We start from the raw sequence: 14397 nt of genomic DNA, 5'->3' as shown, positions 1-14397 counted from the left end.
TATTCAATTCAGTGTTGGGAACACCAATTTGTGATGATAAACTCCACTTGTGAGACAGAACACAGAACACAGAACACAGAACCCAGGCAGCCATGGGGCTGAAGAACAGCTTTGATTTGGGGCACAAGTCCAGAGCTTTCTGGTTAACTTTGCACTGCTCTGTAATTTGTATTTCTCTCCCGCTTGTTCTCCGTGCAGAAGAGTCTTCATCAGTCTCTTTCTGTTGATTTGCAGGCATCCTCAGGAATGGCGAGGAAGCCCAAGCTTCACTACTTCAATGGACGAGGCCGAATGGAGTCCATTCGGTGGCTCCTGGCCACAGCAGGAGTAGAGGTAAGATGCTGGATTTATTCGTATTATTTTCATCATGGGGTCGTTGAGCACTTACTTAGGGAGCAGGTGTGGGAAACTCCTATGATTCCTGAACAAAAAGCCGATTTTGCCACCTGCTCTTTAGATACTGGGCTGTGAGTGAATTAGTTAGTTCTTTTAAATAAGCACTCAAGGATCATGGAAACTGGTTGTTGGTACTGAGCTGACCCAAGGTGAAGCAAATAATGACTAATGAAGAAAGGAAGGGAGGGAGGAAGGAGGCAAGGAAGGAAGGGACTCATTTTACCAAATAGCTTCTTTTCATTTCATCCTTGTCAGCCAAGTGTTGGATTTGTTTAACTACATTTGTCTCATGAGTATCGAGAAACAGGTAGTTTTCTTTAAATACACAGAAGGGTCTCAGAGATACTGATGTAAGAACATATTATTCATTACCAAAAATATAACTATCCTATACTTTAATGAATTAAAAAGATTCTATTCTCAACATACTTAAAAGCTGCTATTGGGGGCGCCTGGGTGGCTCAGTCGTTAAGTGTCTGCCTTCGGCTCAGGTCATGATCTCAGGGTCCTGGGATCGAGCCCCGCATCGGGCTCCCTGCTCGGCGGGAAGCCTGCTTCTCCCTCTCCTGCTCTCCCTGCTTGTGTTCCCTCTCTCGCTGTATCTCTCTCTGTCAAATAAATAAAAATCTTAAAAAAAAAAAAAAAGAATTTCTGCTATAATAAAGCAACAAATCCTTGTGAAAAGTTCATCATCACTTTTTTTCAAAAATTCTTTTGTTATGAATTTTTTTAATTTTAAATTAAAATTTTGAAAATACATAAAGTATAAAGGATGTAATAATAAATGAACATGATGCCACTATGGAATGAGCAATTATTATTATTTTGTCATATTTGCCTTCAGTCTTAAAAAAAACCACATGGGTAATATATTAATATAATCATCTTTTAAAAATAAAACCTTAACAGATACGGCTAAAATTTAGTTGGACCATCATCCCCATGTCCACTTAACTAACCCCTATCCAGTTAGTCCAGCCTTTATATTTTTGCATTTATGTGTGTGCTCACCAATCATTGACTTGTACACCTTTTGAAATAATTTATATAAGTGGTTCCCTTTGTGAATCATTCTATATTTTCCTCCTTACACTCAATATTATTTCTTTGAGATCCATCCATATTGAGATGGATAAATGACAGATGAAGAAATGAAGGGGGTGGGGAATCAGGGTCATTCCTTTATAATTATTTTTTAAATCTCAATTTTTATGTATTATTGCATTAGCATTAGATCTAGATAAAATATGGTAAAATACACAGGAGACAATGTGAACCCAAAGCCCACCTATCAAAAACATTCCAATTCCTTTGGATGGGGCACTGTTTTTTAGTATGTGATTAAAAAAAAAATTTGAACTTGTTATTTCTTCTTCCAATGACCTAATTTTTTCAGAACAATAAATGGCCAATTCTACCCTCTGAGCCACATGAAACTCCTTCCCGGGTCTTCTGACTCATCACAGTTTTTATATTCAGGGTTGGTATCATTGTAGCTTGTCAGAGTTAGAAGAAAATTCTATAGCAATATTGACCTTCTGTGCCTGACTTTTCCTTTTGATGTGAGTCATAGCAAATTTTCAAAAGTTAAGTCCTCATGCTCTAGCATACATGACTTTGCTAAAATGGCCGTGCTTCGTGTATCCTTAGAGCCCAGGGCCCCTCGCACAGTAAGCCTTCAAGCAAAAGGTATCATTGAAGAAAACACACCATTAAAAACAAAAATGTTCAGGTGGAGACCCTTGCTGTGTGATCTGGTCAAACTCAGTCTAAACTTACCAGGAAATTCCTCAGACATTATGTAGTCTGAGGAATTTTGCTGTATCCCGTGCTGGTCTATGGCCACACCCAGACTATGAGCTCCTGCATGCTGCCCTCTGCCCAAGCTGCTCTCAGGGATTGACCTGGTAACACCCTGGTTGGAACTGGAGTTTGAGCTCCACACTCTGAGCTCTTAGAGCCCGGCCAAAGCAGATAGTAAAAGTAACCCTGGAGTACCTGACCTGAGAAATTTGAGAAGAAATTGAAATCATAAATATATACTTTTTTTTCCCCCATCACACTACATGAATGTCATAAGTAATCTTCAAATTTAGGAAAAATGCTTTTTGGGAAGCGTTGTTTTATACCTTGGTTATCCCTATCTATATTCTCATATTTGATGTCAACTTTGGAATGACTTCTTCCTATAAAGATTATTGAAATACAAATTACATATTTAGCAAAATGATAGTATCTAAAATGTAGTGGGTTTGGAGAAAAGGGATTCTAGCCCTGGTTCTTCCACCTTTTAGCTGAGGGACTTTAGGCAAGTCACTTAACCTCTCTGGGCTTCATAAGCATCACATGAAGGCTTGGAGAAGAAGAGCACCAATAATTGTAGTTAATGCTGGTCTTCAAGGTTTAGGAATGAGGGTGATCTGACATCTCGGTTTAACATTAAATATTCAGGAACACCACCAGGGAACCATGTTATCAGTGTCTTTTCTTAATATTTTTTATCATTCCTAATTGTAAATGTAAAATTTAAAAATTATTTTTGTGACAATGGGATAGAATAGAATCTTTGGGGAAAATACTGTTTTCCAATTACATGTTGGGGTTTTCCATCTCTAATAATGATGGAAATAATACAGAAAACTCATTGTGTTTAAATTTTATATTAAAATTGTACTGTACAAAATGCACAAATACAAAATGTTCAATCTGTGGATGTATTTTAGAGACAAAGTATTCAGAAGTTAACTGGTAACAATCTAACAATAAAACAGAAATCTAAGACAAGCAAAAAAATTTTGAAAACTCCAAAAAATAAACTACACCTCGATTCATGTTTCCTTAATGCCCCAAATATCTTTTGAATTCATTCAGTGCTATTGTTCGATTGCTACCACGTAGTTCCTGAGATTTGCTGCAATTTAATTTTCCTGTGTCTAAGCCTCTTGGGTTTAAAAAGAGAATATATAATAGAATGATCAAACTAACATTTGCTTGTTGTTGAACGCTGGAAATGAGGGACAGCCAACACCACCCAAGGGAAATTTCTGAGGAAAACAGTAACAATGGGCAATATTGAGCCAAACATGAGAGTTAGTCTTCCTTTGATAGGATCTCTTTTAGCCATCATGACAACATCGTGAGTAGCTGTAGCTTCATTTTCATACATTAGGAAACTGAAATTAGAAGAGAGTAACTTGTCTGAGCCAATGAAGGGGAGTACTAGATTTCAGATTGTCATCTGAAAAGTCTACCTGGAAGGCTCCATCCACACCACAGGAGGTATCCGTGTTACTCAGTCAACTGAATTCAGTTTTGGTTTTATATAAAAACGTCCCTAGGGGCGCCTGGGTGGCTCAGTCGTTAAGCGTCTGCCTTCAGCTCAGGTCATAGTCCCAGGGTCATGGGATCAAGCCCCGCATGGGGCTCCCTGCTCGGCGGGAAGCCTGCCTCTCCCTCTCCCACTCCCCCTGCTTGTGTTCCCTCTCTCGCTGTCTCTCTCTCTCTGTCAAACAAATAAAATCTTTAAAAACAAACAAACAAACAAAAAAAGAGTCCTTAGGTTCATTGAACCCAGAAAAGGCCAGCATGCGTTCAATAACTAGTTGAAATATTGGTTTCCTTGGTGGTTAGAACTTTTATTTCTATTTCACTCTTTTCCCACGATATCAAAAGAAATAACAACAGTAAAAATGATAACAACATATTCTTGTATTCTTTCATTCTTTAGGTTGAAGAACTTTTTGAAACACGTGAGGAATTTGAGAAATGGATCCAAGGTGAGAAAAAAAGCCTTGCATCATGCTGCATTAGACCAAGGATGAGATAGATGGTCTCTCCATCTCTGAGAGCCTCGCATGCGTGTGCATGCATGCCCACACACACACGTTCTAAGAGCCGAGAAGATTAGGTAGGCAGTATCTATCGATATCTCTATGTCAGGAAGGCAGTACTTGGATCTTGCAACAAGCATATGAGTGTTCAAAGTGGGAGGAGCCCCCCCCCGCTTCTAAATTGTAATAATTTCAGCACCATCTCCTTGTTTCCTCAGCCCTAGGGATGATACTTACTTTCTGCATTTGTCACCTTCATGATACTGTACTGTCTTTTTGTTGCCTCTCAGTGCTCCAGGACCTAGTTATCTTCTTTGTAACTTGGTATGGTTAAAGAAACCAGTATGGTTCTGTCTCCCAGCTGGATCCTGAGAGATGCAATTAGGGAGCAGAAAATGTCCTGACAGTTAAACCTGGTGGCAAGTGCAGAAAAACCAGGATGTTCTTGCCACGGAATCAGTCCAGAGAACTGGCTTAACTTAAGGAAAAGTGGGAAAAGTGCCATCCTTACTGTTGCCCTTCTGAGGAAGAGTCAGACTGACTGATGTGGGGAGGGAGAGAAGGAGGGAAGATGAGGCAGAGAGAGTAGAATTCTTTTAAATTAAACCATTGCCCTCTCAAGTCTCTGTTGTGTAATGCAAAGATTTCCTGGAAGACTGAAAAAGTAAGCCCAAAACAAAGAGCTGTCTCTCTGATGGGAGGCCACTGGGACTCTGGTTCACATAGGAGAGTGGTGTGGAATAACGTGCCGAAAGTACATGGAGGCAAATGTCAAGGAGTGCTTCGAATTCCAGGTTGAAGTTAAATATTATTGTCTTGTAAGCAAAGAGGAGTAATGGAAAGGTTTAAGCCCAGTGAATGACTCCTGGAAAACAAGCAGGCAGTGCATGTGGAGTAGATAAGAAGGGCCCATCTGCTCAGCATCACTCGTCATCAGGGAAATGCAAATCAAAACCACGATGAGATACCACCTCACACCTGTCAGAATGGCTAAAATTAACAAGTCAGGAAACAACAGATGTTGGCGAGAATGTGGAGAAAAAGGAACCCTCATGCACTGTGGGTGGGAATGCAAACTGGTGCAGCCACTGTGGAAAACAGTATGAAGTTTCCTCAGAAAGTTGAAAATAGAATTACCCTATGATCCAGTAATCCCACTATTTGGGTAGTGGCCCAAAGATTATGAAAACGGTAATTTGAAGAGATATATGCACCCTGTGTTTATCGCAGCATTATTTACAATAGCCAAATGATGGAAGTAGCCCAGGTTTCCATCAATAAATGAATGGATAAAGAAGATGTGGTATATACATATCATGGAATATCACCCAGCCAAAAAAAAGAAGAAAATCTTGTCATTTGCAATGACATGGACCGGCCTAGAGGGTATAATGCTAAGCAAAATAGTCAGAGAAAGACAAATATCATATGATTTCACTCATATGTGGAATTCAAGAAACAAAACAAATGAACAAAGAAAACAAGACACAAGCCAAAAAGCAGACTCTTAACTCTATAGAGAACAAACTGGGAGGTGGGGGTTGGGGGGAGGTGGAAATGGCTGAAATAGGTGAAGGGGATTAAGATCACACTTAACAGTGATGAGCGCTGCGTAAGATATATAGAATTGTTGAATCACTATATTGTATGCCTGGAACTAATAGAACACTGTACGTTAACTGTCCTGGAATTAAAATTAAAAAGCTTAATTAAAAAAAAAAAGGAGGGCCCATCTGAGGGCTGAGTTAACTGCTAGGTCATTATTACGATGGTTCAGAGGGAAAGAGAGTCTAGCCAGCGGGGTGGCCACAGGAATGGAGAATAAGTGATGAGAAAGGGACATTCTTGGCCAGAAAGAAAGCTTCTGTGTCTGCACTTTGTTGTATCTCCCAGAGGACTCAGCCTCAAGTCTTGCACTCTCCACATCTTTCTGCGAATAAATGCATACATATTCCTGCTTTGGGATTAGTCTCTAAAATATTTTAATCATATTTAATTATGTAGTCCCGTTTTATAGCACCTTAAGAGTTAAAGAAGACTCAGTTACTACCATCAGGGACAGTACAGAACCCAACTTTCCTTTGTACATTTAAAGATGAAACCTGATGTATGAACAAGTGCCCATGGTTGAAATTGATGGGATGAATTTGGTAGAAACCAGAGCTATCCTAAGATACCTAGCTGCAAAATACGACTTGTATGGAAGGAACCTGCAGGAACAAGCCTGGTAACAGCAATTATTTCTTACTTAAAACAAAATCTAACCTTTAGTCATGTTAGCAATCATATGTAGTTCTTGATAGATTCACTGAAAGTTCTTTTCTTGTTTTTTAACTTCTTATGGAAAAATCTAATGCATATCAAAGGAGAGAGAATGGTAAAATAAACCCGGTGTACACATTTACTTTCAACAATTACCAATTCATGGCCAATTACAGTTTATTTCATTTTCTGCCTCTTTCTGGTGAAATCTGTGTTTCCCTCCACTAGGTGGGAGTAAAGCACAGGGTAAATCACAAGAACAAATTTGGGAGCCTGACCCTGTGAAATTGATTCAGGAAGTAGCCTTTGGAAACCACCTCCTTAGGCTCTGGCACACCAGATAGTCCCCCGCCCCAGGGTCCCAGACATTCTTAATTCTCACATACACACTTGTCCTTTTGCAATGGGCAGACCTGTCTAGAAACCAGCAAAACATTGTCTTGTCTTAGAATGTTAAAACAGCAACCCTCAACTGCAAATTATTGCACAGAATTAGAAAACCCTTAGTCAGTAACCAACAAATAGTCCATTTTTACCAAAGGAGGTGTGTTTTAAATAAATTTCTCATTGTTTTAAAGAATACATTTATTTTCAGAAACTGAACTTTAAAATTTGTAATGCAGTAAAATTTTTGAAATAGATCTTGTATTTTTAAATCTTAACATAAGCTTTCTCTTGCTTTCTAACAGACTCTAATTGCCAAATTTCTGCTGATTGCATCCCTGCAGTGTATTTAACACATTCCTCTGTCTCTATTTCCTGTCAATTGGTTGTTAGATATAGAGGTTTTAACAGACTCAAATTCTAGTGGTTTTTGCAAGACTATCTCATAGATATTGGCGCATTCCAAAATCAGGAAGCAAAAAATGTCTGCTTGTCTATTCTTTATGATATTAACAGCCATTGGTGCTATATCATTCCTTCTGCGTTTATTACCTAGGATACTTCTATAAAGAAAAACTTTCCTTCATCTACTATCTGGTTATCTGGAGTACAATTTCCTCTAGGAAAGACATGAGAGACCTTTGTTTACCAATTTTCCAAATGAGTCGGCTCACCTGTATCCTACCAATTAATTATCGTTATTGTTCTAGTGTCACTATGAGCACATCAATTTAAATATCTTTGACGTGTTTCAGTTCACTTCAGTTGTTACTCTCATTTATGCTCAAACTGTCCTACCTTTGGCCAGTGGGAGCGAAGTGGCTCCCGGGAATGTTTGACCTTACTCTGGTCTCTGATAACTTCGTTGTAATGGGTTAATCCAGATTAACCCTGTACATGTCCCAATGGCAGAAGTAGCAAAGAATTGGAGGCCCTTTCAAGATACTCGTTGGTATTCTAGGTTAAAATTGAAAGAACTATGGCTCCAACACATTAAGGGACTCACTTTGGACCAGGACAGAGGTTTCCCAATGCCCAGACCAGTGGTCTTTTCACTACGCCATGGTGCCTTGTCTAACATAGTATCTCTTTCTCTATTCATTCTGGCACAGAGATGTGAGTGGTGGCAAGGGAGACCTGTGGAGTAAGTTCTGTGCCTTCTTGAATTGTTCTACTAAGTATGAGAACCGTCAATCCAGATGGAGGTGTTGTTGGCAGCATAGAGGTCCCTGGTTACCTCTTCCTCAACCTGTATAGACATGGGCAATTTCATTTTTTATTTTTATTTTTATTTTTTTTTAAGATTTTATTTATTTATTTGAGACAGAGAGAATGAGAGACAGAGAGCATGAGAGGGAGGAGGGTCAGAGGGAGAAGCAGACTCCCTGCCGAGCAGGGAGCCCGATGCGGGACTCGATCCCGGGACTCCAGGATCATGACCTGAGCCGAAGGCAGTCGCTTAACCAACTGAGCCACCCAGGCGCCCCATCATTTTTATTATAACATTTAAATAGCCAAATATGATCTTTGCCTTATTTATTACTTTAGGATTATTTTAATACTTTGTGTTTGTTTTACTTAGCACTCACGTCACACGGCTGATATTCACACCCACATAACCGCTCCCACACTCTAGTCCTATCATTTTTCTGTTTCTCAAATTGATCTTAATATCTCAAAGGAATAGCATGCAGGCAGAAATACTTGATTTAAATCATGGGACACTGAGATAACTGCTAAGAGGCAGGTGGCGTGAAGCACTGATAACTTGTTTCTTTGGCTCCTGAAATGATGGTTCCTTTATCTGCAACTCTTTTGAATTATCACTGCTTCTCTAGGATTGACATGTATGTAGAGGGCTTGAAGGACCTGAGCGACATGATTATGTTCTTTCCACTGTCCCTGCCTGGAGAGAAGAAGATGAATCTTGAATACATCTTGAAAGAGCCACTACAAGATTCTTCCCTGTCTATGAGAAGGTAAGTGACAAACTTCTGCCCTGCCCTGTGACTTGGATCAAGGGGGAGAAAAAGAACTAAACTAAAAGTAGAGAACTTCAGGGGCACCTGGGTGGCTCAGTTGGTTAAGCGACTGCCTTCGGCTCAGGTCATGATCCTGGAGTCCCGGGATCGAGTCCCGCATCGGGCTCCCTGCTCAGCGGGGTGTCTGCTTCTCCCTCTGACCCTCTTCCCTCTTGTGCTGTCTCTCATTCTCTCTCTCAAATAAATAAATAAAATCTTTAAAAAAAAAAAAAAAGTAGAGAACTTCATTGGTGGATGAAAGATCCCCAAAACACTTTGTGAAAGCAAAACTCTCCCCTCAATTGTAGTTACAAAACAAGTCTGCTCTCCTTCCTCTCATTCCGGTCTTCTGCATTTTATTTTTTTTTAAGGATTTCATGCATGACTTCAGCAATATTTGTGGTTCTAGTGCTGACAGAATTTCAGTTGCTTGATTTAGTTCTGGAGTAAAGAGTCTTTTTTTTTTTTTTTAAGATTTTATTTATTTATTTGAGAGAAAGAGAATGGGAGAGAGAGAGCATGAGAGGGGGGAGGGTCAGAGGGAGAAGCAGACTCCCCGCCGAGCAGGGAGCCCAATGCGGGACTGGATCCAGGGACTCCAGGATCATGACCTGCGCTGAAGGCAGTCGCTTAACCAACTGAGCCACCGAGGTACCCCAAAAAAGAGGATTCTAGGAAGGAAAAATCCCACACTAATTAGAGAGGTGGAGTGAGGGGAAAGGATGGATATTACTTCTAAAATACACTGGATAGTACCAGGGCTCAGGGTACTTTATAAGGCTTATCAGAATTCTATACAATATTCAAAATGTTAAGAGAACAATTGTTCCAAAAATAGTACTATTTTTCATCTGTCTCTGCATTTTTAACAGCTGAAAATAATGTCTGAGAAACTTGAGCTTTAAGCAAATACTTAGTGCCAGCCCTAACACAGGGTTGGATGACTTCTTTCGTTATCAGTGCTCTTGACCTCAAGGTCAAGATGTGTTCATTATATCAGTCAATATATGAAAGGATCATGAAAAATGTTAAGGGTTTGGTAAAAATGAGATATCAGTTTTCCAAACGCACCAGCAATGCTGGTTTAATCCATCCTTTCTAGGTTGAGTAACAATGGTTCTAATTGAATGATTTAGTACATACATTTGAATATATTTATCATATCAACAATTTTATAGCCTAATCATATGGATTGTTTGATATTTATGTATTTACTTATTTTTTATTTTTAAAAGATTCTATTTATTTATTTGACAGAGGGAGAGAGTGAGAGAGCACAAGCAGGGGGAGTGGGAGAGGGAGAAGCAGGCTCCCCGCTGAGCAGGGAGCCCAATGTGGGACTCCATCCCAGGACCCTGGGATCATGACCTGAGCTGAAGGCAGATGTTTAACCAACCGAGCCACCCAGGCGCCCCTTATATTTATGTATTTAATGTAGGTTATAGATTCTCTAACTTCCTAGGTTATACTTTTCCACTAATTACATTTAGTGAGGTATCAGTCCCCTTGGTCCAAGATGGAAGGTGAATCAAAATATGAATATTCTATACCTCAGGCTTTCTTGGTATCATTCCTTCGAAATTAAAAGATAATCTATTCCATTATAATTAGCATATAATTTAAGCAATTTTTTTCTTATAGTTTTATTAATATAGACAATGGAATGAATGTTTAACATCACTATTCCCAGTGACTTAAGTTTTTGTTGTGAGATACTATGAAGAAAAGAGACTTTTCTTGTGGCTAAAAATAGTATCAACATCATCATCATCACCAAAACAGAGCTAATCATCTGATGGTTCATTTCTGCTAAGTGCTTACTATGTGCTAAGCACTGCCATGCATTTTGCATGCATGATCCCACATCATCTTCATAACTCCATGAAAGGTGTGCCATTGTTATCCCCATTTTGCAGACGAAGCAACCAGAGCTTAAAGAAGCAAGGTAACTTGCCTGATGTCATACAACTAATCACACTAGGGCCTACACTCTGGTCTCTCTAACTCCTGATCCCATGTCCAAGCATCACAAAATCAGAGAGTTTGAGCGCTAGACAATACCTTAGTGACCTTCTTATCCAACCTTTTATTTTCAGTTGATTTTGACTCAAAGTGACCTATAAGTCAGAGCCCTATTAGAAGAAAATCTGCTTGTAGAAGGTGTGGGTCCCTGTGAGAACGATGTTCTCCCACATAGAGCAGCATCCTAATAAGGATCCTGACCTGAGACGGTGTGAGGAGAGAATTATCATCCCAGCCCAGGAGGACCACCAATCCAGGCTATGGGGGTAAAATTATTCTATAAACGTTCATAGAATAGGTGCAGGGGATGTAATGAAAAGAAGACAAAGGTGTGTGAGATCAGGCTGTTTCCAGCGTTCAGGATACTCAGGAGGATCCAGGCTATCCCACCTCTTTTGATGAACAAACTGAAGCCCTCAGAGATGGGATTTATATGTGCTCACACAGCTGGCCAGCGCCCAAGATTAGGAGCCAGGTCTCTAAACTTCTAGACTTTCTGCCAAATCACCCTGACTTTAAGTTATCTGCTGGGTATGCCCCTGAATCCTCTACCTTCTTCTCAACTGTCATGCAGGCTCTAAGAGACCACGGGCAAGATTTCCTTGTGGGCGATCAGCTGAGCTGGGCCGATACACAGCTCCTTGAAGTCATCTTAATGGCTGAAGAGTGCAAACCCAGTGTCCTCGCAGGTTTCCCTCTGCTACAGGTATTGCTATCCAAATTAACTCCCAGGAACTGCAGGAAGGATGAATTTGTATCATTCACTTATTCTTTCAACCAGTCATTCATTATTATTGAAGACCCTCCTAGCTTCTTTATGCCAAGACCTGTGCTAAAGATACAAAGATGCCCTCAAGGAACATACCTAGTGGGCGAGATAAGCACATCAACAGATAACCTCAATATAAGGTAGTAAATTTAAAAATAAGGGGGCATAGGAAAGCAGACGAGGCTTCATCTGGACCAGCATGGGGATCCGAGGCTGACTTCTGGCAGGCCTTCAGTCTCAAAGGTTTTGCCCTGAATGTAGCAGAACCTCAATAAAATGACGGGAAAAGATTTAAGATATCACCCTCACAGAGCCATTATTTAACAATAACCATAGCCATCAACTATACTCCTATTAGGTGCCAAGCATTGTACCAAGCACTGAAGGCACATTACTGCATTGATGTTATTCCATCCTCAAAGTGAAAAGGTAAAGACTCCAAGAGGTTAAATAACTTTCCCTCAAGTCACACGAAACCCTCGGCCTGACTGATTCTGTGGCCTGAGTTCTAAAACACTTTGCTATGTTGGTGGATTCCTTGCTAACCTTTTATTTTTTTTTTTAATTTTTTTAAGATTTTATTTATTTATTTGTCAGAGAGAGGGGGAGAGAGAGAGAACAAGCAGAGGGAGAAGCAGGCAGAGGGAGAAGCAGGCTCCCTGCTGAGCAGGGAGCCCAATGTGGGGCTCGATCCCAGGACCCTGGCATTATGACCTGAGCCGAAGGCAGACGCTTAACCGACTGAGCCACCCAGGCGCCCCCCTTGCTAACCTTCTAAAAATATGCTTATTAGGGCGCCTGTCAAAAATTGTCAAAAAAAACCCAACTTCACATATATAAAAGTAGACACAGTAAAAGAAAGCGTGTATAATGATTTATTAAGTATCTTTAACAAAATCATTATTTGACAAGTAGAAAACAGTCGAGTTTTTGGTTTAAAAAAAAAAATCCCTCAAACTAGTGTTTATTTTGGAGCATTTCTGTTGTTTCTAACAGAAATAGGCTGTAATTCTGCAGCCTCAATTTCCCACTTCACATTATGTTATAAGTATATTTGGGTATTTTTATGTAGTCCGCCTCATTTGGATACAACAGTCTTCTATTTCTGAAAATTTTCATGATTATATAATATTCCATGGGCTGTGCTCAGAATAACCTTATTTTAAATGCTGAAAATCATAAACAACTTAAATATTCAATACCTGAGAAGGGTCTACATAAATGAAGGCACATCCATTGGGTAGAATTTTATGCAGCCACCTAAAGGTGTACTTTCCAAGATTACGTAACGACATGGAAAAATCCTTATGACATAAGGACTTCTATTTATTAGTTATATATCAGGATACTCTGGAATTTTTGCTTTTATGAATAATGTTGCAACAGCATCTTTATGGGTATACATTTTTCCACATTTAAGATAGTATCATTAGGATGCAATCTGAAAAATGGGGTCACTTGGTTACAGCCTATGAACATTTTTGTGATTCTTGAGAAATATTGCTAATTTGCTTTGTACAAGGATAGCATCGCTACATGTACCAATGCCACGTGATGTATGAAAATTCCACTTTATCCCCCGTTTCTACCAACCACGAGGAATATAATCTTGACACACTTTGTCACATGCAAAAATATGCATCATTTATATTTTATCTATTTTGCCATATTCTCTTCTCATGGATAGTATACTTCTGCATTTTAGGAATTCAAGGCCAGAATCAGCTACATTCCCACAATTCGCAAATTTCTGCAGCCTGGAAGCCAAAGGAAGCCTCCACTAGATGAAGGCTCCATTGAGACTGTGAAGAACATATTCAGATTTGAACGTGGCATGTTGTCAAAAACATGGGCACTATAGTGGCCGAGTATTAACAAGTGAAGAGTTCTCAAATGTTTCACCTTGCATTCATAGCAGTGCCCAGAAAGATATCATAAGGCCACTTTAATAAGGTAATAACAAGCAAAAGGAAATAAACTACCAAATACTTTGTAAATCGGACAACCCTTTTCCATAAATCAATAAAACACCAATGAATCAGAATCATCCAAATACTCTTCTGCATTCTACTTATTGCAAAAGAGTAAAATCATAAGTCAGTCAATGGATATCAAAGACTTCTTTAAAAAACAAAACACTCCACATATACAAATACGTATTGTCACCCACTCCACACCCGTTTGAGAAAAGTCCTGGACATGGCATAGCTTCAAGCTAGTTTCTTAAACTTTCTTTTTTTTTAGATTTTATTATTTTTTAAAGATTTTATTTATTTGCAAGCGAGAGAGAAAACATGAGTGGAGGGAGGGGCAGAGGCAGAGGGAGAAGCAGACTCCCCGCTGAGCAGGGAGCCCCATGTGGGACTCAATCCCAGGACCCTGAGATCATGATCTGAGCCAAAGGCAGATGCTTAGCCTGACTGAGCCACCCTGGTGCCCCTAGTTTCTTAAACTTTCAATCACTAGAGTATTTTACAGATATGGCATATATTTTTATGATCAATTTCACATTTAGTTTCTACTTTTTTATCATAATCATATGAGTATAAATTGTCAATCCAAATCCGAAGGGTCTTCTCAATCATCTCTGATAGTAAGTACACACAGCACCCCAATGACAACCACTTTTTCCAACTTTGCTTGGGCTAACAACCTCTTTAGCACCATTAGGATAAGTGGGATTTTTTAAAGTAGAATGTTTTTAAAGTGTATC

General features: G+C 39.5%; 1 protein-coding gene across 1 annotated transcript; it reads left to right on the top strand.

Moving 5' to 3' along the window:
* The first annotated feature begins 246 nt into the window (after nt 1–246).
* LOC118000608 (glutathione S-transferase-like) lies at nt 247–13916 on the top strand. The gene is given in 8 exon segments (XM_034990387.1): nt 247–333; nt 4124–4172; nt 5610–5617; nt 6329–6453; nt 8711–8808; nt 8811–8851; nt 11490–11621; nt 13390–13916. Coding segments are annotated over 8 exon segments (696 nt in total). The 3' UTR covers nt 13546–13916.
* The last annotated feature ends 481 nt before the right edge of the window (nt 13917–14397 follow it).

The sequence above is a fragment of the Mirounga leonina genome, unplaced genomic scaffold (assembly GCF_011800145.1).
Source record: "Mirounga leonina isolate KUSES-001 unplaced genomic scaffold, KU_Mleo_1.0 Mir_53, whole genome shotgun sequence".
NCBI classification, from domain to species: domain Eukaryota; kingdom Metazoa; phylum Chordata; class Mammalia; order Carnivora; family Phocidae; genus Mirounga; species Mirounga leonina.
This window is presented reverse-complemented; position numbering and strand designations above follow the sequence as displayed.